Genomic DNA, 25,664 nt, shown 5'->3' on the forward strand with positions numbered 1-25,664 from the left:
AACTGAGGCACAAAAAAGAACAGCTATGTGTGAATAGAATAACTACTACAGTCACAATTGACTACTTAATCTTAGTCTAAGTGCTCACTTAATCTTATTCACCACTTTGGGGACCCACCAGATGAGGAAAAGCTTGAGATATCACCAGGAGGGTGAGATTCACAAAAAGGATGGCACATTTTTATGTATGCAAAGGTTTCTACAGTCTTTATTTCCTAGACACTGAGGACAGAACAAACAATAATTACACATCAAAGTGATGAAGAGCTTCACATTTTGTGTGTTTCTTCAGTCACCTTGAAGTTTCTATACATGTTTATTCTTCACTTTTGACTGTCTTTCCAGCATCACGGGTTTTCACCCGCAGTTTGTTGACCTGTGACTCTGCAATGTCAGCCCTCTCTTCAGCTTCTTCCAGCTCATGCTGAATCTTGCGGTATTTGGAGAGGTTGAGGTTGGATTGTTCCTCCTGAGAATAAAATTATGAAAACCATAGTATTAAAAATTCAACTTCTGTTTTATTTCAACCATAACAAGGTGATTGGGAGCAGAATGCTAATGTCTTGATTCTTCATTATGTGATTATGTGATTTAACTATTGCTATGAGTTTGTGGGCACCAATTTATGGAAACCCAGCCAGATGGGTGGGGTATAAATTAATAATAACAATAATAATAATAATCCTAGCAAGTGTTAAAATATAAACCAGGCTAGCAAGACTGCCTAAGTAGTAGACCCATTGAAATGGGTTACTCAAGACTAATTTAAGTTTCATTGATTTCAGTGGGTCCACTCTAAGTTTAATTAAGTCAGGATTCAACATATAGTTTTCTCCATGCTGGGAAAATGTTCAGTTCTTAATTTTCTGCCTGTCAAGGAAAATTTTAATGAAACTCATTACAGTAAATATAATCAGATTTATTTGAAATGTAACCATTGTTCCATCTTCAGTGCAATACTTACAGCTTCTTCAGATTGTCTCTTATAAGCTTTCACTTTCATTTGCAGTTTGTCCACCAGATCCTGAAGCCTCAGAACATTCTTCCGATCTTCTTCAGACTGAGCAAATGGAAGAAACAAGTGAGTTTATATAATTTAAAATTTATTCCTCGGTTTGATTTTCTTAAATAATATATTTTTCTAGAGTGAAACTTGCACTATGTGTTGTGGGAGAGCATTCCATGGATTAGCGAGGTTAAGGGCTTGATAAGAGGAAATGAATAGCTATTAACGATTTTGGGGCAGGGGGGGCTGTGCATTGGCCATATTTTTGGTTGTTTGGGGATATCAGGGCATGGGAAAGTGGTGACATGTTTATGTTGGCTTGCACAGAAGGGCTATTGAGTGATGGAGCTGCTTATATTGTAACAGGAAAATAAAGAGTTCATGTAATTTACCCCATTACAAACCTTTGAGGAAGAAAATATTTTTGAAAAGAATTTCTCTCACTCTATTTCACTACTATTAAACATTTCCAGTTTGAGGGCTCAATAACTTCAGTAGCATTTCTTTCAATGTATTATTGAAAAAACATTTATCACCCTCACCTGGTAGGTCAGCTCCTTGACCCGTCTCTCATATTTGCGCACACCCTTGATAGCATCAGCACCACGCTTCTGCTCATTCTCAACTTCAGCTTCCAGCTCACGTACCTGAGGAAGGCACAGAAGAAGGGAGAATTTGCATTCCATTGCATTCTTTACGTTCAGAATGTATAAAGACTACAGATATATGAGGAATACACACTCTGTGCTCCAGTTTCTGGAGCTGCTTCTTGCCACCCTTCATTGCCAGCTGTTCTGCCTCATCAAGACGGTGTTGCAGGTCCTTTACGGTCTGCTCCAAGTTCTTCTTCATCCTTTCCAGGTGGGCACTGGTGTCTTGTTCCTTCTTAAGTTCCTCAGCCATCATGGCTGCCTATTAATAAAGATGCCAAACCAGTTCAAGAAATCAGCCATAAAGTGTATACAGGTTCTGATTTTAAAAGGAAACTCCCTCCAACTCACATCAGTGATGGCCTTCTTGGCCTTGTCTTCTGCATTGCGGGCTTCTTGAATAGTCTCTTCCACTTCACCTTGGATTTGTGCAATGTCTGTTTCCAGCTTCTTCTTGGTGTTGATCAAGCTGGTATTCTGTTTGGGGAAAAACATATTTGAAAAATTGCCTTAAAACAGCTAAGACAGAATTTTTAAAAAGCAGGAAACTATGGCATCTACTTAGAAATGAACTCAATGAAGCTCTGCCTCAAATAGTTGCCTGAGATTTCTTATTGCTAAATCCCAAGAGTTTCAAATGAGATGGAAATATCATAGTTTGCATACCATTGAATCTAATAATAGAGAAATAAGCTAAATAATCATGTCCACAGATGTTTTGTATAAGAGCAAGCAAAGATTATTTAGGCATAGCTTTGTTTCCTTCAAGTAATATGGCTAAAGGTGGAGCGGGATGGAAGAGAACATTCCGCAAGATAAACAGCCTGCTCTTCTCTACTGGTTAATGAAAGGTGGGGCACATTACATATTAGAAGCTTACCTGTGTGTGAAGAAGTTGCACACGCTCACTGGCATCCAGAAGCTCCTGTTCAGCCACTTTCCTGCCTCTCTCTGTCTGTTCCAGAGCTGCACGGAGTTCCTCAATCTCAGCCTGCATAAGATTAGCTCTGCGCTCAACCATGGCCGCTTGCTCCTTCAGATCTTCCTGGCTCCGAACAGCATCATCCAAGTGCAGTTGTGTATCCTGTCAAACAAATCATTATGAGACACAAAGTCCTTAACAACATGGCAATTCCAGGATTTCACTTTCAACTGTGTGGCATTGTACTGTAGATACCTTAAGCTGCCCTTGTGTGTTCCTGAGGTTCTTTAATGCCTCAGCAGCTTGGCGGTTGGCATGGCTCAGCTGGATTTCCATTTCATTCAGATCTCCCTCCATCTTCTTCTTTACTCTCAGGGCATCATTCCGGCTCCTGACTTCAGCATCTAGTGTGCTCTGCATGGACTCTACTACTCTCAGATGATTCCTCTTCAACTGATCAATTTCTTCATCTTTCTCTGCAATTCTCCTGTCAATATCAGCCTTCACCTGATTGAGCTCTAGTTGGATGCGGAGGATTTTGCCTTCTTCATGTTCCAGTGAGGCCTTAAGAAAGCCATTTATATTAGCTATTAATAATAGACTAAAATAAGTGCCCCCTCTCCATTTTATTAAAATAATAAATTTGCATTAGACATCATCTTTAAAAGGAAATATTTTCCTCCAGTCAACAGCAAAACAGAAGTGTCCATCACGATTCTGTTAACACTACTAGTAATTCTTTAAGTGTTTTATATCAAAGAACAAGATACTTTTATCCTGTTTTCTCTAAGAAGAATGATATATATACCTCAGCTTCCTCTAGAGAAGCCTGCAGTTCAGATTTCTCTTGCTCAATCTGCTTCTTCACTTTCTCCAATTCATGGATAGCCTTTCCACCCTCAGCAATCTGTTCCGTGAGATCAGAAATCTCCTCTATTGGTTTTACACAAAGTAAAGAGAAATAGATGAATAATCTAGTTGTTGTAATATGGATGATGATAAACAGCATTAGGGTGGGATGGGGGTGCGGGGTAAAGTGCTTTATTTTTTTAATTCCAGCTCATCCTTGTGGAATAGATTAGTTGTTCTGCACCCACAGTGCATGGCCTTATGGACACCAGGGTCTGTCCTGGAATCGGGGAGAAGGATTGTTTGAAGTTATATGATTCAGCTGGTTCTTTGGAAGTAAGACATAGCTTCTCAGTTTTGTGCCTATAGTATTCTAAACCCGCTTCTTAGAATATACAATTATTAACTTACGTTGGAGATTCTTGTTCTCACGCTTCAATGTTTCCAACTGATCCAAGGATTCTTCATAAGCATTCTTCATCTTAAAGAGCTCTGTGCTGAGAGAGCGAGACTCCTTCTGGGAAGCTTCCAGTTCAGACTGCGCTTCTTCAAATTTCTGTTTCCAGTCTGCCAGAATCTGCAAAACACCACCAAGAAATAAGCAATGAATTCATTAGAGCACCTGAGAACTTCATGCAATATGTTCATTTTTTTTAAAAGGCCAAAAATACCTTATCAAAGTTCTTCTGCTTCTTATCTAGAGCTGCACAGGCTGCATTGGACCTTTCCACATCAATCATTAGGTCCTCCACTTCATTCTGTAGCCTTTGCTTTGTCTTCTCAAGGGAAGCACATTTGGAATTCACAGCTTCTACGTGCTCTTCAGCATCCTGCAGGCGTTGGGCAAGCTTTTTCCTTGAAGGAGATAAAAAAGTCAGTAGTAAATTGCATGAATCTGCTTCAGTAAGCAGGAAGGTCTATTATCCTACCATAGGCATTGCATAACTTATATTACAGACATCATAGAGGGATAGAAGGAGGGAACCCCAAGGTGTCCAAAGGTATAAAAAGCATTTGGGGAGAACCCCCAAAACAGCCCAGTGAGGACTTTGAATGCTAAGTACCCACAAAACCCTGAATCAGTGGGGAAACCTGGGTGTTGTGTAGTAATGAAATGGGCTGGCTGATTGGTGAATAAGTGAGTGCTACTTTGGCAGCCTAGAAGCCTCCAAACCCTCACTGATTAGCTGGCAGGAAAGGGACTTCCTGAATGAGAACAGAGGCATACCCAGATGATCTTGTACCCATGGCAAGGAGCTGTATCGGTGTGCCCCACCATCATTTGTGCCCCTCCCTCTCCTTTCCTTCCTCCTGCAACTCTCCCCCTCTCCCCCTCTCTCTTTCTTTCTCTCCCCTCTGAGTGTTCCACTCCCTCTGGGCACTTTGCTCACACTTCTAATAGCACCACTGGCTGATTGGGGAACGGGCCAGCAGGGTTGATGTGACAGCCCAGAGAGCAGAGGAGCAGCCCGGGGTGCATGTGGACAAGCAAGCAGTCTCTTAACCACTCCAAGAGAGAATGGTTCAATTTTTGGATTCCTAGTCAAAAATATTGCAACGCTTTGTAGCAGAATAACACTTTTTATCTCAATCTCCCCAACATACTTGGCCTCTTCTAGTTCTTCAGTGCGCTGGATTGCATCAGTCTCGTATTTGGTTCTCCATTGGGCAACCTCACTGTTTGCCTTGGACATGGCACGTTGCAGCTCAGCCTTTGCTTCCTGTTCCTCTTCAAATTGTTCCCTGAGCAAGTCACAGTCATGACGAGCAGATTGCAAGGCATGGGCCAATGCATTCTTAGCCTGGAGAAATTAAAATATTTGTTCAGTGATTTGTCTAGATTTTTGTGTGTGAAGTTAAGTCTCCTGAGTTCCGTGGGTCTTTCTGCCTAGCAAGTGTGTTTAGGATTGCAATCTGAGATGGGAAACCCATGGACTCGCAGTTCCCATCACCTCAACCAGTATGACCAATGCTCAGGGATGATGGATGATGTACAGCTCAAATATCAGTTCATTACATATGGTTTTGTCTGAACAATGTTGCTGTTTTTAGTTTGTTAAATTTGTGTTTTGATGGTTGAATTATTGTTGCTGTTATGGTTGCTTTTGAACTGTAAACTGCTTTGAGCAACTCAAAGGATAAAAGGCGGAGGATAAAACAAAAAGAATAAAATTTCTAAGATATTTCCATAACAGTTTAGCCCTTTACAGAAGCATGCAGGATTTGCAATACAGCACTGAAAATCCATTTACTAGATCTAGTCATAATGCCCACCTTTGTTTCTTCTTCAAGTTGCCTCTTCAGTTCTTCAACCTGTTGAGTAAAGCCTTGCTTGCCTCTTGAAAGTTGGGAAATCAAAGCATCTTTTTCTTCTACTTGGCGAGCAAATTCACCTGAGAAGAGCAAAAGAGAATAGAGTAGGACTGGAATAAAGTTGACTGAAAAAACTGTACTCAAGAAGAACCGGATCAACTGGGAGTTTAAAAATTAGCTATACGGTCATATCTGAGGTTATACATAATGCCACATAAACCACACACTCCTCAAATACTAATTGAGAAGAACATACACTTTCACTTTTCTTCCTGTTGTGATATACACAAGCACTCAGATCAGGAGAGCTTGCACCACAGATGTAGAAGTGAAAAGTTTCCTTAGTTTAGAACTTTACAAAAAGTGGAATGGTCTGAATGTAGAAGAGACTGTACATTTGGCTGAGAACACATGCCACTCTCTGACTTTGGAATCACAACCCTGATACATTAACCTTGTAATTTAGTGTTGAATAATGCTATTCTTAACATTTTCAATGTTGTGATCTTTTGATGTTAAAATCAGCTGCAAGTTACATTTCTTATGAGAATTTACAAACAACTTTCACAGTGTATATAATGTGTTACAGTGTGTAATTTCTAACCAGTCATGTGCCTTACCTGCTTCTGTCTGCAGACGTGCTCTTTGAGCAGTCAGGTCATTAATTGTGCGCTGGTGATCTTCCTCCTTTGCTTTAACCTCACTCAGCTGATCTTCCAAGGAGCGGGATAATTTCTCAAGAGTTGACTGAAATGGGCAATTGGAAAAACATTGAAATAGTCTCAAGCTGATATATTAGTAAGAACATTCTCTAAAAAGAAAGTAAAACTATGAAAATAATACAGATAATTTATAAATTTGTATTTATGCAAATGTAGGTTTCATTGCATCCTAAGTAAATGACAGCATACATTTAAACCAAATTCTGAAGTTTGACATGGCACAATTTGACATGGAAATTAAACTTTGCAAAGAGCTAAAATCCAATAACTGTGCTGCAATCTATTAATTTGATTGCCTTCCTCAAGTCAGATTCTTATAGGCAATCTTTGAACACAAAGTCTTCAATATATTAACACATACAACATAATTTCATGAAACAGTGGAGGAATGTGTTTACCTGTATATTCTTTATAGGTGAAAAAATATATAAGCACCTAATTAATTCATCTAGCAATTACATTGACTACCCAGCAGCAAATAAATATTGAACACTTAAGAGCAGACCTTTTACAGTCTATAATCATTAAAAAATATTGCCCATTTTTCATATATAGTGTACCTTAACAAGTAATTCTTGGCATCCAGAATATGTTTTTAGTACTGCTTCATTTGCTTATGCCATACAATCTGACTTTGCTTCAACTTTAGCCTAAGGTCAGGTTTAGAGATGTTCTGGCAGCTTAGCTCTTAGAAAACCATGTGTCAAATGGTTATGAGATGATGCAGTAGTTCTTGCATCCCTTCCCTAATGCACTGAAGTACAATACCTTAGATTTAGAGACAGATTCCATATTACTAGCAAGGTCATCAATCTCCATCTTCAGCTCACTTTTCTCCTTCTCCAGCTTCTGTTTCACACGTTGCAGGTTATCAATTTGTTCCCCAAGTTCAGCTGCACTGTCTGCATGCTTCTTACGGAGAGCAGCCGATGTGGCTTCATGTTGCAGAGTGGCCTCTTCAAGGTCCCTGCGCATTTTCTGGAATTCTGCCTCACGTTTCTTGTTCATCTCAATCTGAGCTGCGGTTGCCCCACCAGCTTCCTCCAGACGCTCACTGATCTCTTCAAGTTCTCTGGAGAGATCAGCCCGCTGCTTCTCTGCTTTGGCCCGAGATGCACGCTCAGCCTCAATCTCCTCCTCCAGTTCCTCAATACGGGCCTAGAGAAAGAGAAGCAGCCATTAACACTCAGAGTCTTCCCTGATGAACTGATTTTCATGTGATGGAGTCAATATGTGCTTGACTTGCCTGTAACTCCTTTATCTTCTTCTGAAGCTGGGAGCCCAAGGCCTGCTCATCTTCAATTTTGCTTTGTAGCTGGCTGATTTCAAAGTCTTTCCTTTTCATAACAAATAAAAAAACAAGTTTTTTTGAGTCAAATTCTAAAATGGCTGGGTGCCATAAAGAGCTCCCAAAAGGACTTCTAGACAGCAAACCATACTTACTTCTTCAGCTTTTCATCCAGCTGCTGCTTATCATTCTCCAAATCCATTGTGGATTCCTGGGACAGCTTCAGATCACCTTCAAGCTTCCTCTTGGATCTTTCCAGGTCCATGCGAAGTTTCTTTTCTTGCTCCAGGGACCCTTCAAGCTAAAGACAAGGAGGGGACAAAGACTTTGTCACTCTTATGCTGCCGTCACCCCACAGTTATTCTTCTGCATTTGTTGGTGCTTACTTACATCGTCCACTTGCTGCTCCAGCTTGGTCTTTGCTTTGGTCAGAGTATTGACTTTGTCCTCCTCTGCCTGCAGGTCGTCCAAGGTCTGTTGATGGGCCTCTTGGAGGGCTTTCTTTTCCTTGGTCAGTTTGGCAATGTTCTCATCCAAGACTGCCATCTCTTCAGTGAGGTTTTTCACCTTTTAGCAAACAGATTCAATGTATTATTCTACCCTGGAATGACAATACTGTACTACATTCTGACTATTTGTTGCAGATCTGAGCACATTGTGGTCATTACCTTGTTTTCTGTGGCATGCTTCTCCTTTTCCACCTTGGCCAGTGTTAACTCAAGATCATCAATATCTTTCTTCAGCTCTGAGCATTCATCTTCCAGTTTCCTCTTTTTGGCTGTCAGCTCAGCATTCATTTCCTCTTCATCCTCTGCCCGTTCAGTCAGCTCCTTAATTTTAGCTTCCAGCTGAATTTTGGTTTTGATCAGCTGGTCACATCTCTCCTCAGCATCTGCCAAGCCATCAGATTCCTATAGGTTGAAAACATATTTTTAATGCATCTCTCTTGTCTTGTTGAGTTAAGAAGTAGGTTTTTAGTTGAGACATACACCACCTAAGCAAAAGTTTGATAAAATTCCTTTACCAGGGTGTTATGTACTGAGTTGAATAGGATCCAAAATGCACCAGTCTGATTGGTCCTAGAACAATAGGATTAAGATTGCAGCAGTCTGACTGGTCCCAGAACAATAGGATTGAGATTGCAGCAGTCTGATTGGTCCGCAGGAGCCACCCAATCCAGCTCCAGGTGGAAGTGAATCCGCACTCCGATTGGCATACAGGAGTATCCCGGAATTAGCCAATCACGTGGGGCCCATTGTGTAAATAGTGTATATAAAGCAAACGTTTTGGGGGAACTGCATTCCTCACTACTATGAGCTGAAATTTCACAGGGTTTCAAGGACAATCTGCACATAGATATGCAACTGTGTGGGTGGGAGGGGGCAGGGAGGAAACTTTATCTCTTTCTGACTTTGGGAAGTTTGGCCTTTGCAAACAGACCAGAAAAGGGGGGCATTAAACAAGGGAAGAAGGTAATAAGGTGTGCAGTGAAGTTGAGCATAGCGGAGATAGAGAGAAGGCAGCTAGTGGAGACATGAGCAAGGTGGGATGGAGGGAGGGGAGAAACTGAGCAATGGGTTGAAGGAGGAAGTGAACAGAAACATGTGTGGAAGCAAGAGTTATTGGGCAAAGAAAGGGAATGTGGATAAAAGTAATGAATAAAAATGAAGAGGTAGAACTGAGGATTTTTCTTCTCCCCTTTCTATCTTTCCTTGTTCCTGCACTTTATTGTATACTTGGTATCTATAATTATCTTTTTAAATAAGTTTTATTAGCTCCAAATATTCTCAGCACTTTTTGAATTCTTGTATCCAATCTATATCTGTCAGGCATTGAGTCACTAGGACAAAAACATTTAATGTTACCAGTGATGCTTACAGATTGGACTTGGAGCTGCAAGTCATTCTTCTCTTGCATCAGGGACACCATTTTTTCTTCTAGCTCCTTCCGTTTGGCCTCTGATTTGGCAAGATCTTCTTTAGTTTTCTCAAACTCTTCCTTCATGTTGGCCATCTCCTTCTCTGACTCAGCACTCTTCAGCAGAGGTTTGATCTTGAAGTACAACTTCATCCAAGCCCAAGTCTTCACATTCATGAATGAGCGGACATTGTACTGAATAGTGAAGATAGACTCTCTGTAAAGAAAGCAAACTAAATCTTAAGGACGATTCCAAAATAAAATTTGTTTTCAAGTTTGTTTAATCTGTATTAAATCTACATGTGTTGATGGACTCATTATCAAACTGGACTCATTGCTAGTTTGATAATGAGTGCTCACACCTTCCTTGGTGGGCGCCCTTTGCGGGGCCGTGCACAGCACGCCGGTCACATGGGGCCCACCAGCTGTTCGGGCTGGCCTGCCTTCCTGTGCTAGCCATTGGAGGTTCCTGCCAAACCTCAGCCAATCAGGACCACAGGGAGGTGGGGCCAGTTGCTTAAATAGGAGGTGGAGGTGGCAGCAACCATGTGCTTGGCTCTGGAGCTTCACCCACCCAACCCTCCCTTTGGTTAACCTGCAAAAAGCATTAGACAATGTGTAGCGTGCCCTGCTACGGTCTTTGGATGGTTGCTGTTGAAGAGCCAGGAAGGAATTTCCCTGCATTGTCAGGTTTTGCTTTCCCCATAGCAATTTGTAACAACTTTGGCGGTTTTAAGCCTTGGGCGGAATCCTTTAGTCTATCTTCCCTAAATGGGGTGAGGGGTGAAGTGGTGACTCACCCCCCCCCCCGTGGTGGCGATTCCAGGGTCCCCTCTTAAAGGGGTTTATATATGGGAGTCACTGGCCATACACTGAAAGGTTGTCAGTGAACTCCCCTGCATTGCAGGGACATGGGGTGGGCTGCCAGCATACACAAGCATCTTGCTGCGCACACTCCTATATCCCATTCACCCTGAGGAGTTCCAGTTCCCCTGGCTGGGGGGGCTGGGAGGGATACACGCCCAATGCCTAAGTCAAGGTATTCCTACATCTGAAAGGTTTAATCAAGTTGTGGCCAATTTTTATTCCATAACACATTGTCACGAGTCATTATTCCTTCTGGTGGTCTCTTGGGGCCGGGGAGTCTCCGCCTGGGCACGCAATGAGTCCTGTTACAGACTATGAAACTCTACCTCCTTTCCATCATTTTCTTGAACTCCACTCTCATCAGGAAACCACGACACATAGCCTGTGTACGTGTAATCAGCTGTGCCAACTTGTCATCTCTCATCTCCTCTAGAGTACCCAAAAGGCCAGCTTTGAAGAACACCTGGGAAAAGAAAATATTATAAAGTATTGGTCACTATCTCAACAAACTCAAATATTACAGTCTTGTAATAAAAAGTAATTTTACCTTTGTGTGGCCAAATTTATATTGGGTATGGTCAATATCGATAGAACCAAGAAGCTTCTCAGAAGCTTTCTTGCTATCCATGAACTGTCCCTCTGGGACGGCACTTGCATTCAATATCCTGTATCTGTTGAGAAAAGCTTACAGTTTTTATTTTGCCAAAGTATTATGATAGCTGTCACTAACTTCCACAATTGTTTTTGTTACAGAATAATATCTGAAAGAGACTAAAAACTGAATTTGGCTGTGAAGTAAAACTTATGTCTAGGGAAACGTTCCTAAACATGATGAACATTTGAAAACAGGTTTCTTAGTAACATGATCTTACTGCAGGTGGCCTTTCAGCTTCTCTAATTATGCTGCTGCAAGCCGATGCAGTATAAGAAGTTCCATTGCTGTATAGAGAGGTACACAGCTATTAAGGAAGTACACAGTCTACCCCTGATATACCTTTTTTATTATTTCATCCCAGTTCTCTCAACCACATTCAATATAAACTTACACTAGTCATCCATTAGTGAGTTCTTAGTTGATTTTCAGAATTCTTAAAAGTTTAACATGCACTAAGGCTGAAATCCTAACTACACTTACTTTAACTTTAGTAGGACTTATTTCTTAGTGCTTTGGATTACACTGCATTCTATTGAAAATGTATTTTTAAAGAACTGAGAAGCATAATAGTAAAATAGTATGGAATATACAGACCTCTGTTTAAAATCACCGTAAATGATCCTGCTAGGGAATCCCTTTCTGCAAATTCTGATACCTTCCAGCACTCCATTACACCTCAGTTGATGCAATACAAGTTCATGCTCCATGGCACCTTAGAGAAATATGGATTAGCACTACAGGGTAAAATATGGATTAGCACTACAGGGTAGAATTTGTTTCACTTTTGAAGAGTGTGTACTAAAATGTCTTACCAGGTGTTTTAGTTTCATTGGGGATGAGACAGCGCACAAAATGAGGGTGGGTACTCTTCAAATTGCTCATCAGCTTGTTCAAATTCTCCTATGAGGTCAGAAATATTTGTTTTACCTGCATGTTGATGATGTTTAATACACAAGAACAAGCCAAATTTTAAACTGAGACACAGCCCACCTCTTTGACATTAGAAGCTGCTGAAGATATAACTATAGATATATTGATACTGATATATAAATATACTCATTGTAGACAATCTATTTTGGACATATTGATCTCTTTTATGTGATTTGATAAATCATAATATAAGCTAGGAAAAAGACATTGATTTAAAGAAAGTTTATTCCCCATTTCACAAATAGAAGTTGTGCTTACCCTAAAGAGAGCAGATACAGTCTGGAAAGAGGAACCCTTCTTCTTGCCAGCTTTCTTGGCACCCTCTAAAACATAAAATTACAAAATACATGAATGAAAGTAAATCCTTCAATGAATTACATAAACATATACCACTAGAATTTAAAGCAACCATGTCCTTAAGTTGCTAGTTACGGGTTATGTTCATGAGCCAATTGCAAAGTGCAGCAGGAATTACCTTCTGGAGGGCGGTCAGCAAATAGCAAAGCCAGTGTCTTCATAGATGATTTCTGGTAGAGCTGAATTACACTTTCATTTAAGGGATCCTTGTTCTTGTCCAGCCATCCACTGATGTTGTAGTCCACAGTGCCAGCATAATGGACCAGGGCAAAGTGAGCCTCAGCCTTCCCTTTGCCAGGTTTGGGCTTTTCAAAGTTCTTGCATTTGCCGAGATGCTGTTCATAGAGCTTGTTTTTGAAAGATGTGTCTGTTGCCTTGGGGAACATGCACTCTTCTTCTAGAATGGAGAAAATGCCCATTGGCTAGAGGGAACAAAGAGTAAAAGTAAAATTAGTAAATTAAATTCATAGAATTGTAGAGTTGGAAGGGACCATGAGGATCATCTAGTCCAACCCCCTGTAATGCAGGAATATGCAGATGTCCCATATGGGGATTGAACCTGTAACATTGGTGTTATCAGTGCCACACTCTTACCAACTAATGTAATTAGTATTTGACAGTAAAATTGAACTCTTCATAGTGCACATTTAGTAAAATGACATAGCCCCGCATGAAATTTAGACAAAAGCGTCATCACAATTTCCGTTATTATTATGGAGCTATTCATAATAATAACAGTTTTATAATTAAGTATAAGCTTAAGCACCTTGCTAAAACAGGGATTGTTTGCTAAACAAATGATTTTTAAGAGACCTTCTCAATGAGTTCAATGCAGGCAGCCAGGTCCATTCCAAAGTCAATGAACTCCCATTCAATTCCTTCTTTCTTGTACTCCTCTTGCTCCAGTACAAACATGTGATGGTTGAAAAACTGTTGCAGTTTCTCATTGGTGAAGTTGATGCACAGCTGCTCCAGGCTGTTGTACTAGACAATGCAAATACAGTATATCTTATAAGAGGCCACCATGTTTACCAGTGTTCTTCATTCTAGTTTTCTAATGGTTAATATTAAAAACCTTATATCTCTTCAGGTTTCTGCAATTATTAATGGTTTTTGATAGTTCTTCTTGACAGTAATTTAAAGTCATATCACAGGGTGCCCAAACGTTTTTCAAAGAGAGACAGATTTGATGAAGTAAACAAGCGTGATGGCCGACCAAAGTTGCTTTTTACAATTCTACCCCAAAGTAAAATTAGGGTCAGATTGAATTGACCGGTGGGCCAGTTTTGGCCCCCGAAACGGACTTTGGACATGCCTGTAGGTCTACTCGTTATTTTCTTCTTTGTTGAGCCCAAATTCATGCATATTTGTTTGCTTCCTGTGCTTTCAGATACATTGCTTACACTCTGTTTCACTCCAGAGATACTTTGGATTTATGAACCATGCTCTTTATACCAAATCATGTCTACAATTCCTTATCAGTGCCAGATATTTCTGTGTCTGGCATCCTCTCCAGTTAACGGCTTGCAAACAATTTCACTCCTTCATTGCATTTGCATTGAGAACATTATTGAACTACACTCTTTAATTGCTTAAAGGTTTTACTGTGACTATCAGAATCACCACATCTCTGTTCTCACACTGTTTCATCAAGGCCTTGTTTCCTTACATCAAAGATCTCAAAGCCAGCAATGTCCAACACTCCTATGAAGTGCTGCCTAGACTGCTTGGTATCCAGCTGCTGGTTGATACGAATGACCATCCACAAGAACATCTTCTCAAAGACAGCCTTAGCCAGAGCACCAACATTGTTGTACACCTATAAGAATAGAATGACAACAGTTAGCATATAAGTGGAGCAACAAAGTGGAGTCCATCCACCATGAGTTTTGTACTGCAGATCGTTACCTGCTGGACTGTTTGACCTTTGGTGACAAACTCATTGCCAACTTTGACTCGGGGGTAGCACAGAGCTTTCAGCAGATCTGCTGAATTGAGATTCATGAGGTATGCAGCCTTGTCAGCAACTGAGCACAGAGATAAGAGGAAAGGTTTATGAGCCCAATACATAATACTTTCTACATTGGATGAATGTATGAATAAACAACACTGCTTGTATAGAAATACTGCTAGAAATACTACAGATCTTACTAGGAATAGAAGAAGCAGAGTAGTAAAATACTTTCCCTAATTTTTTAAAGATGTAACTGATTTTTCAGTGATTAGAAGCAAGAATAGGTCTGCCTCTCTGAACACAAATTAACTTTCTGGTGCATGACATGGAAACTACTAATGTAGAGCTGCCTTTGAAGATGGTTTAGAAACTTCAGCTGGTACAGAATTTGGCTGTTCAGCTGTTCACTGGAGCAAGGTGGTTTGAGCAAGGGGGCATAGAGCCTTCTCGGCAGTGGCACCCTCCCTGTGGAAAGCCCTCCCATTAAATGTCAGGGAGATAAAGAATTATACAGCTTTTAGGAAACAGCTGAAGGAGTTCAGGGAAGTTTTTAATGTCTTACATTTTATTATTTTTTAATATTTTGCTGGAAGCAGCCCAGAGTGGCTGGGGAAACCCAGCCAGATGGGTGGGGTATAAACAATAAAATAGTAATAATAATAATAATAATAATAATAATAATAATAATAATAATAATAATAATAAATAATAATAATAATAATATAATAATATATTTAAGGATCTGGTGACTTCTGTTTCAGTGTATCTGAAGAAGTGTGCATGCACACAAAAGCTCATACCAGGAACAAACTCAGTTGGTCTCTAAGGTGCTACTAGAAAGAATTTTCGATTTTGTTTTAATAATAATATACCGATCCTGGCCAGACTGCAGTGGCTGGGTCCAATTCAAAGTGCTGATTTTGACCTATAAAGCCTTAAATGACTCAGGACCACAATACCTCAAGGACTGCTTTTCCTCATAATGAACCCACCTGGATTCTGCAGTCATCATCTGAGGCCCTTCTTTATGTGCCCTCTCCATTAGAGGTCCAGAACAGGCCTTTTCTGCAATGGCTCCCCATTTGTGGAATACTCTGCCTAGGGAGGCTTGCCTTGTGCATATCTTTAGGCGCCTGGCAAAACTGTTTCTCTGTAAGCAGGCCTTTGGCTGATTAACATTCTATGACCTTTTAAATGTGTTTGTGAGAAAAGAGTTATTGGTTTGTTTTTGTTTTATTATGAATTTTGTGTTCTCACTTTGTATTTCTATGCTGTGAACCATCCTGCGATCCTTGGATGAAGGACAGTATACCAATTTAATAAATAAAATAATAACAAATTAATCAGGTAAAACTACATGTTTGTCGCTAGAGGTGCCAACTTGAATCAAATATTGGGCTGGGGCTGGGTAAGCACCACCCTGCATAATTGATCCCAAAATGCATCACACACACACCATTTGAATGGCAAGGCCCATTAACTTTTTTTTGTTGTGTACAGCCCCTTCAAAACTTTATGGGAGGGGGGCAAAGGGACCTCAGCCCCTAAGAGCTGACTCCTATGTTTGTCACCAGAATGTGGCTAAGAGATTTGTTGGGATAGCTTTGGCGGAACTATGGCAACCCAAATTCCATCACTGTTATTCAAATTTGTAGATTATATTAACTTTCAAACATTTTCTGGCTTGACCTAGACAAGAAAATGAATATAAAATAGTGTAAAGGTAGACAAGTCTACTCAGAATTAATCCTCATTGAATGCAATTAAACTTACAGGTAAGCATTAATAGGACTGTAACTTTAGGCTCTCATTATTATGCATTGGACTTCAGCTGTTCAAGTGAAAGTTAGGAGCAGCTGAGGATTAAGGGTATTTTTTGGTTGAAGGCTTTTGCTCGTAGTCCCATTGCAAATTCCGTAAATACCTTCAGTGCCATCTGGCTCAGCCTGCTCCTCACGTTGCTTCTGCTTGAACTTCATGTTCCCATAGTGCATTACAGCTCCAGTTAGCTTGTAAATGGCTGTCTTTTCCTCAGAATTGAAGCCCAAGATGTCAATGGCACTCTGACAATTGAATCAAGATGTGCAAGTGAATATTATTTATATAACCTCTAGTTGATACACCAAAAAACTCACTTATTCATGCTACTTACATCTGTAGCTATCAACTCTTCTTGATCATCTATGCTGGGAACAGTGATCTCACCCTGACTCACAAAGTGAAAGTCATATGGGTTGGTAGTAATCAGCAACATCTCTGAATAAGGGGAAGCACGGATTTTCATCCATTGAATAATCAAGCATCAGCACAAGATTTTAGCAACAGCAGCACCAGCCACCATAACAAATCCCTCTTACCAATCAGTTCTGGCTTCTTGTTGGACATGATCTGATAAAAGATGTGGTAGCTTCTTTCAGCTTTCAGCTGGAAAGTAACTCTGGACTTCTCTAGCAGGTCTGGCAAGAAACAGAAGCAACCAATTAAGAAACTAGCGAGTGAAAGAGAAAGCAAGTGAGAGAGCGAGAGAGAAAGAAAGATCCCATCCCTTACATGTCTCAATGTCAGCAGAAGCCAGTTTGCCTGTGGCACCAAAATGGATTCTGATGAATTTACCCTTTAAACAAGAAAAGGCATGTAATTACAAATCCTATGAGGCAGATTCTGCAAATACATTACTACAGATTTGCTGTATGATGACCACCCTTAAAAAAGTGGAGGCCAACTACTATGTTCAGATTCTGCAGACTTACAAAACGTGAGGAGTTGTCATTCCTCACAGTCTTTGCGTTTCCAAAAGCCTCCAGCAAGGGGTTGGCACTGATGATTTGATCTTCAAGGGTACCCTGCAATGTATGTATTATTGTAAGATTAATTACCGGTATATAGAGATTGCAGCAAAAGCACATTTCATCTTTTCTAGCAAAAAGCTTACCTGCATTTTGCCTTGTGCGACCGGCTCATCCTTTTTCTTGTCACCTGTGGCTGCAATTGTTGCAAAGTACTGGATGACACGTTTCGTGTTTACAGTCTTTCCAGCACCAGATTCTCCACTGTTGATCAAACACATATCAGAGTGTTACGTGGACTGCTACAATGTGCTCTACGTGGGGCTACCTTTGAAGGTGACCCGGAAACTACAACTAATCCAGAATGTGGCAGCTGGACTGGTGACTGGAAGTGGCTGCTGAGACCATATAACACCGGTCCTGAAAGACCTACATTGGCTCCCAGTACATTTCAGAGCACAATTCAAAGTGTCGGTGCTGACCTTTAAAGCTCTAAACAGCTTTGGCCCAGTATACCTGAAGGAGCGTCTCCATCCCCAACGTTCAGCCCAGACACTGGGGTCCAGTGCCAAGGCCCTTCTGGCAGTTCCCTCACTGTGAGAAGTGAAACTACAAGGAACCAGGCAGAGGGCCTTCTTGGTAGTGGCACCCGCCCTGTAGAATGCCCTCCCATCAGATGTCAAGGAAATAAACAACTATCTGACTTTTAGAAGACATCTGAAGGCAGCCCTGTTTAGGGAAGTTTTTAATGTTTAATGTTTTATTGCTTGTTGTTGTTGTTGTTGTTGTTGTTTTGGGAACCACCCAGAATGGCTGGGGAAACCTAGCCAGATGGGTCGGGTATAAATTATTATTATTATTATTATTATTATTATTATTATTATTATTATTATCCTGCCCCCATATTATTAGAGAGGAATAGCCAGCAAGCAGCACATGTTCTTCAAAGCCTACTAAGAAACTAGGGGGTCAGATAAATGCCCCTCTTCTATAGAAATAAAATTGAAATTTTGTGTAATCCAACAGTAGAACTTTCAGAAAACTAGATCACTGGGGATTTACTTTACCAGCATTTAAGAAGACTATACATGTAATTGAATCTTTCCTACCAGGTAGGATAAGGTAGTTTTGACAAAATTCCTTTATTGTATGTTGTACTGTATCACAAAGTCAGCATTGATTTCATTAAGGAAATAAACTTACGTGATCAGGATTGACTGATTCTCACGATCTGGAAAGATATATAACAAAAAAGAACTTGTTATTAATTTAGTGCAGCTATAGTTCAGTGTGAGCTAACTTGAGGAAAAGTCCCATTAAACTCAGTGGGACCTGGTTCTGAACAAACATGCTTAGGATGACACTGCATGTAATTATTAAAGAACTTGCAGTGGCTTGCATACAAGCAGGTCATAATAGGTAAGAAATATTCAGGACAAAGCGCAGGTTGTGTATATGCTATGGGGGCATTCCACCGTGACGTGTGTGACATTCAGACAACGTTTTCAGTACTTTTGTAATTATTTTGACCCTAAAACAACTGCTGGTTCAAAAGCAATTAATTGACATCTGTCATTTATGTCTTAAGATATAATTAATTTGATTTGGAATATTTTTTGTGTTGCCTGAATAGAGATACAAATTTTTAATTTTGCGTGACGTGTGTGACCATTTTGCAAATGTTTTTCCCTCTCTTCTCAAGTTCTTTGAATATTTCTGTGAGTTCTTGTAACATTCATGGAAATAAAAATTATAAGAATTAAGCCATATATGTGTAAATCCAAAAGAGGGGTTTTAGGAATATGAAGTAGCAATACTAAGGCTAAAAAACAACAAATAGTACTGTGACGTGTGTGACATTTAACGTGACGTGTGTGACCGCATATGAATTTTTTTTCTAATGAAACCCTTAAAAATATAATTTGCGTGGATAATTGTTATCTTTTTACAGATTGAGGTTAACAAATTAATAAACATTAACATAAAAGTGGAATTAGACACAAAGCAATCATCTTTAATGTTTGCACAACTTGTAAAGGTAAAGGTACTCCTGACCATCAGGTCCAGTCGTGTCTGACTCTGGGGTTGCGGCGCTCATCTCACTCTATAGGCCGAGGGAGCTGGCGTTTGTCCGCAGACAGCTTCCGGGTCATGTGGCCAGTATGACAAAGCCGCTTCTGGCGAACCAGAGCAGTGCATGTAAACGCTGTTTACCTTCCTGCTGGAGTGGTCCCTATTTATCTACTTGCACTTTGACGTGCTTTTGAACTGCTAGGTGGGCAGGAGCTGGGACAGAGCAACGGGAGCTCACCCCGTGGCAGGGATTCGAACCGCCAACCTTCTGATCAGCAAGCCCCAGACTCTGTGGTTTAACCCACAGCACCACCTGGGTCCCTGCACAACTTGTAGAACAGCCTTATTTTATTGACAGTTACTGAACCAAAAATAGCATTGCATTGGTTCATTTGAACACATTCACTTTACTTTCAAATATATTCAGTTCTCTGGCAAAGTGAATTAATTTTGGACAATTTTCTCTAGCTCTTTGTTCATCTGAAATCCAAGCCACATCTCCCCTCACAGTTCTTCTTTCAGGAACAGCTCCCTTATGAAGAGTCCCAGGGCCAGGGGGTGGGGCAAGGCAGGTGGAAGGAGGCCTTCCACATTTAACATTATTTATTTATTTTTAAGCATACTACTCTTACCTTGACTTGCAAGTGCAACTTCAAATTTGTGAATTGTTACTCAATAGAAAAAATATTTGGTCAGCAAATGAATATTGATGGAGCATAAATTTTTTGTGATGTTTTGAAGATGGCACAGTCACAGTTAGCCCTTTGATGCCAAATTATGGAGCAAAATACTTCAAAGCTTAATCATAATCTAATAAATTTTTCTGTCAAATATTTGTTTGCCATAACAGATGTACTTGTTATGATCTATGTTAATATTTTATTATTTACATGTATTTGCATTTTTAATTTTAAAAAATGCTCCTGTCACACACGTCACAGTCACACACGTCACAAATAGTGACGTGTGTGACTAAATTTAAAAAGCCCAATATTTTTTTATATTTTTTTGGAAAAAAAATCCAAACTTTTTTTTAGTGTTTTTAAGTTTAATAAGCTTATAAAAAAAAATTTCAGCATGGTGAAGTTCATGGCTACATTATTAGATAAAAAATATTAACTTATTGTGACGTGTGTGACACTGGAAGCCAGAACCAGTTACTTTAACATGAACAAAATTTAATCAAAATCAAAAATACTTTTCTGCCAAATATTTTTTGGCAGAACAGATATACTTGTTATGATATATGTTAATATTTTATTATTTATTATGTTTATTGCATTTTTTAAAAAAACATGAACTCATCATTAAGATTTCATTTTAAAAAGTGACTTTCTGAACTTGTACAGTTATTTCCAATTTTCACTCCCCCAATTTTCTTTATTTCAAATTAAATTGTTATTTTAACAAAATATACACTTTCAACTACATAAAATATTTTTTTGGGAATTTTATCTTTAATTTATTATTTTAGACCACAGGACCACTTTTCATGGAATGCCCCCATGATGCTAGAGGAGCTCAGCAATAGTTCAGAATTTGGCAATGCACACAAAATACATTCATCTGTATTTTTTTCAGCTTTTGTATCTTTTACAGCTTGTGGGATTTTTTAAAAAAAGGAAGTATATAACTTCTATGGCTACAAAGTATGCTTGGAAATGTGTGGAAACCACTTGATGAAATATCTGTAGCAATGGGAAACTGAATTAGCTTTCCATAATTTTAATGCATATTCATTGCTTTTCCCAACGACTCTCAAAACTGTGTGTGCTATTTATGCATGTGTGTACTAATTATAAATAGCTCTGCATGAATTTTGTTTAAGGAATGAATTCCCCAGTAAAAATAAAGTATGAAACCATTCATTCCTAAGAGTCAAACTGAATATTCTTTATTTACACTGAAAAATGGAATCACATTTCAGCAATATTGGTATTTTTTCTTCTTGTCAACAATTGTTGATTTTTAAGTTTTGTATTCATTTTTGGTGAAAAAAATGAGCCAATGTTACTTTTTGAGCAGGAATTAGACTACATTTATTAGCATGATTAGGGAACTTAATTTGTTTTGAGCCAGCTTTCTAATGCTGTTCTATATGCTATCTTAACAGACCTCCACATTTCCTAGGAAAGCTATTAAGGTTTCTCTTGAGAAAATGTTCGCTCTTTCAAAGAGATCCATATACTCACCAGTTAACATGAACTGATAGGCATTGTCAGAGATGGAGAAGATGTGGGGAGGGGCCTCTTGACGCTTTTTGCCTCTGTAGGCATTTACCACTTCTGGGTTGTATACTGGCAGCCACTTGTATGGATTGACAGTGACGCAGAAGAGACCTGAATAGGTCTGGAAGAAGAAGAACATATCTTGCTTGTTTTATCCTGTCTATTGTAACACACACACAGCTTTATTGTGGTCCATAGACCCAAAATACACTGTACAACAATAGTATATACCAACAGTTATTAAGGTGTAAGAGCGGCCTTGCTAACCAACAGAGGAGCCTATTGTTGATTTCTCTAATATTCCCAATAGAGTTTAAAATGCAGTCAGCTCACAACTTGCACAAATTTAACTTGCACAATTGCAGATTTACATATTTGGTGACTGGAGAGATGAAATCACACAGATTAAATGCCCATAATGCGGATTGCTTAAAAGCTCTTCTTGGACCAGGTTTTCCTGGCATGAAAAGAGCTTTTAAGTGCTCAAATTTGCTTACCAGGCTCTGGGAAGGTCTCACACAGGCTCTGACAGGATATTGCAGGGGCCACCCAAGACCTCTCAGAGCGTAGTAAGCAAGATGGAGAGCTTAGATGCTCTTTGCTTTGCATGAGAGGCAAGGCATGTTTGGCACACTGACTTCAGAAAGGTAGGGATAGTAAAGTGGGGGTAGTTTCAGGGTTGTTTTGGCTATACACAATTTTGGTTTTATGCACAACCCCCCAGAATGTAACCCCTGCAGAAATTGTGAGTCAATTGTATATAATTCCCAAACTAAGGAACTTTGAGCTGAGCAGGATATTCAGAGATATATACTTAGGACAGGATGTTTATCATGGGGAGTGAGGGAAGAGAGAAAAGAAAAGATAAGGAATCAAATATGTGAGTAGACTTTTGCCACATTCCTGTCCTTGATTGATACAACACACTAGGAACATAATATAGGATCTGGCAGCTAATAGTTACTTTGGCAGCTAATAGTTACTTTGGGGCCCCTTCTTTAGATTGTAACTTGCATTACTTCATGTACTTCAAAATGTGGTAAGCTAGCCCTGCTGTACTTGGAGGGCATTCTGCTGCAAGGGACCCTGGACTTCTGCCCCAAAGTCAGAACTGCCTGGGGCTCTCCAGATATAGCTGTATTACAACACACTGTCCACTGATCATGCTGGCTGGAGTTTTGGGGAGTTAGTCTTATCTGGAGAGCCACAGACTTCCTCACCCCTATACTGTATTAAAATCTAGTTCCACCATAAAAAGACGGAGGCGTGTTACTTCAGAATATACTTACATAGATCATCCAGGCTGCATAACGCTCTTTGAGGTTATACAGGACAGCAGGTTCATGGAGGTGGGTCATCATGGCCATGTCCTCAATTTTGTCATATTTGGGAGGATTCATAGAAAAGACTTGATCTTCCTTGACTGTTACAGACTGGGAGGAAAAGGATTAAAGAGAAGATGAACAAATATAGGACAGACAACCAACAAAACAAAAGGCCAATTTATATCATCTTAAAAAAATAGAAGTGAGGCAATTTTAACAATGCATTCCTTCTACTCACTTCTCCTTTTTCTGTCTTGGCTGTGACCTTCCCTGCTTCCCTGGCTGTGACAGTGGCCTTCACATAAGACTGCTTAGGATCTGTCACAAAGACTGAATTCTTTGCATCAAAGGGCTTGTTCTGGGCCTCAATTCTCTCTTTTTCTGGCTTTCGTAGAAAAGGGGCAGCTGGCCCGAAGATGGCCATCTCTGCGTCGGAAGACATGACTGCGGTTTATAGCACGCAGCTCAGCAAACACAAAGCTGAAGGAAAGAAAAATATGAATCATGTAAAGAAAATGTGGACATATGTCCAATATACAACTTTTCCTTTGGTGTTACATCCTGTATTTCTTTCAGAGAGTAGGCAACATCCAGCTCCATTGGCACATAATAATAATAATAATTTATTTGTACCCCGCCCATCTGGCTGAGCTTCCCCAGCCACTCTTAGAACCAAGGTCCTACTTTTCATATGGAATACCATATACTTGGCACCTATATATTCTGAATCCTGAAATCTAGAAATTTTCAGGTCTGTGGAATTTGTTCAGTTACCCATTACACTGGATTGTATAAACTGCAGAAGCTGAAGGAACTGCCAGGGTCAAATTACCATATTGGTTGATTTATTTATTGATTGCTTTGGTCATTTTAAATATTTTGTAAGCCACCCTAGGAATTGATACTGCAGTTGAAGGATAGAGTATAAATTATCACATAAATTCTTTTTTTGTAGCCAATAAGAAAGAAGATGAAAGTGACTATACTGTGCTTATCAGAGAAAGGCTACTGTTTTCTTTCTTAAGATATGAGTTAGAATATAATATTATTTTGATTAAAAACAGAATTAAATGCCTATCTCCAGTTGGTTTTGGACTGTTTTTAAAACTATTTTAGCTTTTATGACTTAAGATGCAAAAGGTGATTCATAAATATACAAATAATAATTGTCATCTTTTTGTCTCTTATATTTATAACTAGCCAAAGACTATCATTTTAGTTTCAAGTGGCTTACACTTTACTGCTTTTTCAGTGCACAATAGACTAAGGTGCGTCAAGACTGCTGTTTATTACAAGACAACTATCCCTATATAAAATGATTATGTACACCAGATACTAGATTTCATCCCCTACAGACTCATCCAGATTGAGCTACTTCAGCCTGCTCTGCTAGGAACTTGAATGCTGGAATTGCAGGAGTTTGTAGCTTGAACTGTATTATTGTGTCCTTTCGTGTACCAACAAGCAAGAAGTTCTGTCAAGCAGGATTAACTTAGGAAGCTGCCTTATACCAAGTCAAACCATTGGTCCATCTAGATCAGTATTGTCCACAGTATTGTCCAGGGTTTCAGATGGGACATTTCCAGTCCTACCCGGAGTTGTCAGATATCAAACTTGGGACCTTCTGTATGCAAAACAGATGCTCTACGACTGAGCTACAGCCCTTCTATACTGCTACCTGTTATGTTTCCAATTAAATTAGAAACCATACAACTTTCAGCAGGAATTGTTTGCTTCCTGCACAGTAGAACCCCATGTCAAAATTATTCATACAGCCATATAGACTATGGCCTTTATGCATACATGGCATGATGCAGACTGTGATTCCCTACCATAGTGCATCCTTTCTGAATTGACCCATGGGTTTGTGCTAAGGCAGATGTTCTATTAGAGGGGATAGTAAAAGAATCAGTATATTCAAGGCCAGTTCCTAAAATTGACTTCCTCCTGCTAAGTGGAATGCAGCTTCATAACAAAATTTGATATAGCTATACATGGTCCATTAAGGTTGGGAGGAAGCAATTAACCCACTGAAAAACATGCAGATCCTTTCCTACCATGTATCTGACTTTCCCCAGGGAATTAATAAATCAGTGTCTTACCTTGTGTGGTATCAGGTGGACTGTAAAGCAGGGTTGAGCTGCCCAATACTGTAAAATAAAAATGATAGATCCTTTATCAAAGGTCCAGTAATAAATTATAGAGTAGCAACTGATGGGCAGCTTTTAAATCCCTATTGACACAGGCTATCTGTGCTCAGAAATGTCAAATGAAGCAGGAATGTACTGGGATGTGAAGAATTCAGAGTGAGATTCTATTCCTTTTAAACTCGAGCTTCTCACACTCTTACCTTTAAGCTGTTGGTGCAAGGACATGAGAGGCTGGTCCCAAGACTACTTATATAGGGAGTGATTTGCATACACAGCAGCCTCCTCTTCTTTCTTCGGTCAAAACCTTTTTGGCAGTCTTAACTCCCAGCAAGATTTCCATTCATATTTGACGCGAACAGATATAATTAGAACTTTGAGCTCCATGAATCAATCTAAAAATAATTTGACAAGAGGAGGGAAGAGTGGGTGGCAGCCTATATATTGTGGTCTGATCCTGATACCAACTTTGTGTTCTGGTAGAGGAGAGAAATAGATGCATCTGATGCTGTTAGGGTGCAGTGGGAGTGCAACATATTGCTCAAAGGAAACCCATATGCTTATGATAGAATGAATGGCAGTAAATATGTTTTAACTGGTAAGGAGAGAAGAGGAGAAGGCTGGTGAGTGCATAGTGAAGGTGAAATAAATATTTGTAGCAATTTGAAATTTGCT

At 39.7% G+C, this 25,664-nt stretch overlaps 1 protein-coding gene across 1 annotated transcript; it reads right to left on the reverse strand.

Annotated features, from left to right (window-relative positions):
* Positions 1-178: 178 nt before the first annotated feature.
* LOC117041109 (myosin-1B-like) lies at positions 179-25,252 on the reverse strand. Its single transcript, XM_033139487.1, has 40 exons — positions 25,193-25,252; positions 24,945-24,992; positions 23,081-23,322; positions 22,807-22,950; positions 21,482-21,638; positions 18,420-18,447; positions 17,363-17,480; positions 17,181-17,273; positions 16,981-17,044; positions 16,788-16,886; positions 16,583-16,686; positions 16,355-16,493; positions 14,385-14,503; positions 14,146-14,295; positions 13,290-13,460; positions 12,595-12,898; positions 12,378-12,442; positions 12,002-12,089; positions 11,784-11,901; positions 11,082-11,205; positions 10,861-10,997; positions 9,629-9,884; positions 8,419-8,661; positions 8,141-8,317; positions 7,906-8,051; positions 7,709-7,799; positions 7,231-7,620; positions 6,361-6,487; positions 5,702-5,820; positions 5,033-5,229; positions 4,099-4,282; positions 3,839-4,004; positions 3,387-3,511; positions 2,834-3,142; positions 2,537-2,740; positions 2,008-2,133; positions 1,748-1,918; positions 1,549-1,653; positions 965-1,060; positions 179-469 (listed from the first exon to the last, which is right to left on the reverse strand). Exons 3-40 carry the CDS (start codon positions 23,282-23,284, stop codon positions 317-319), a joined length of 5,811 nt encoding a protein of 1,936 aa, XP_032995378.1. The 5' UTR covers positions 23,285-23,322; positions 24,945-24,992; positions 25,193-25,252; the 3' UTR covers positions 179-316.
* Positions 25,253-25,664: the final 412 nt, after the last annotated feature.

Source organism: Lacerta agilis, chromosome 2 (assembly GCF_009819535.1).
Source record: "Lacerta agilis isolate rLacAgi1 chromosome 2, rLacAgi1.pri, whole genome shotgun sequence".
Taxonomy (NCBI): Eukaryota; Metazoa; Chordata; class Lepidosauria; order Squamata; family Lacertidae; genus Lacerta; species Lacerta agilis.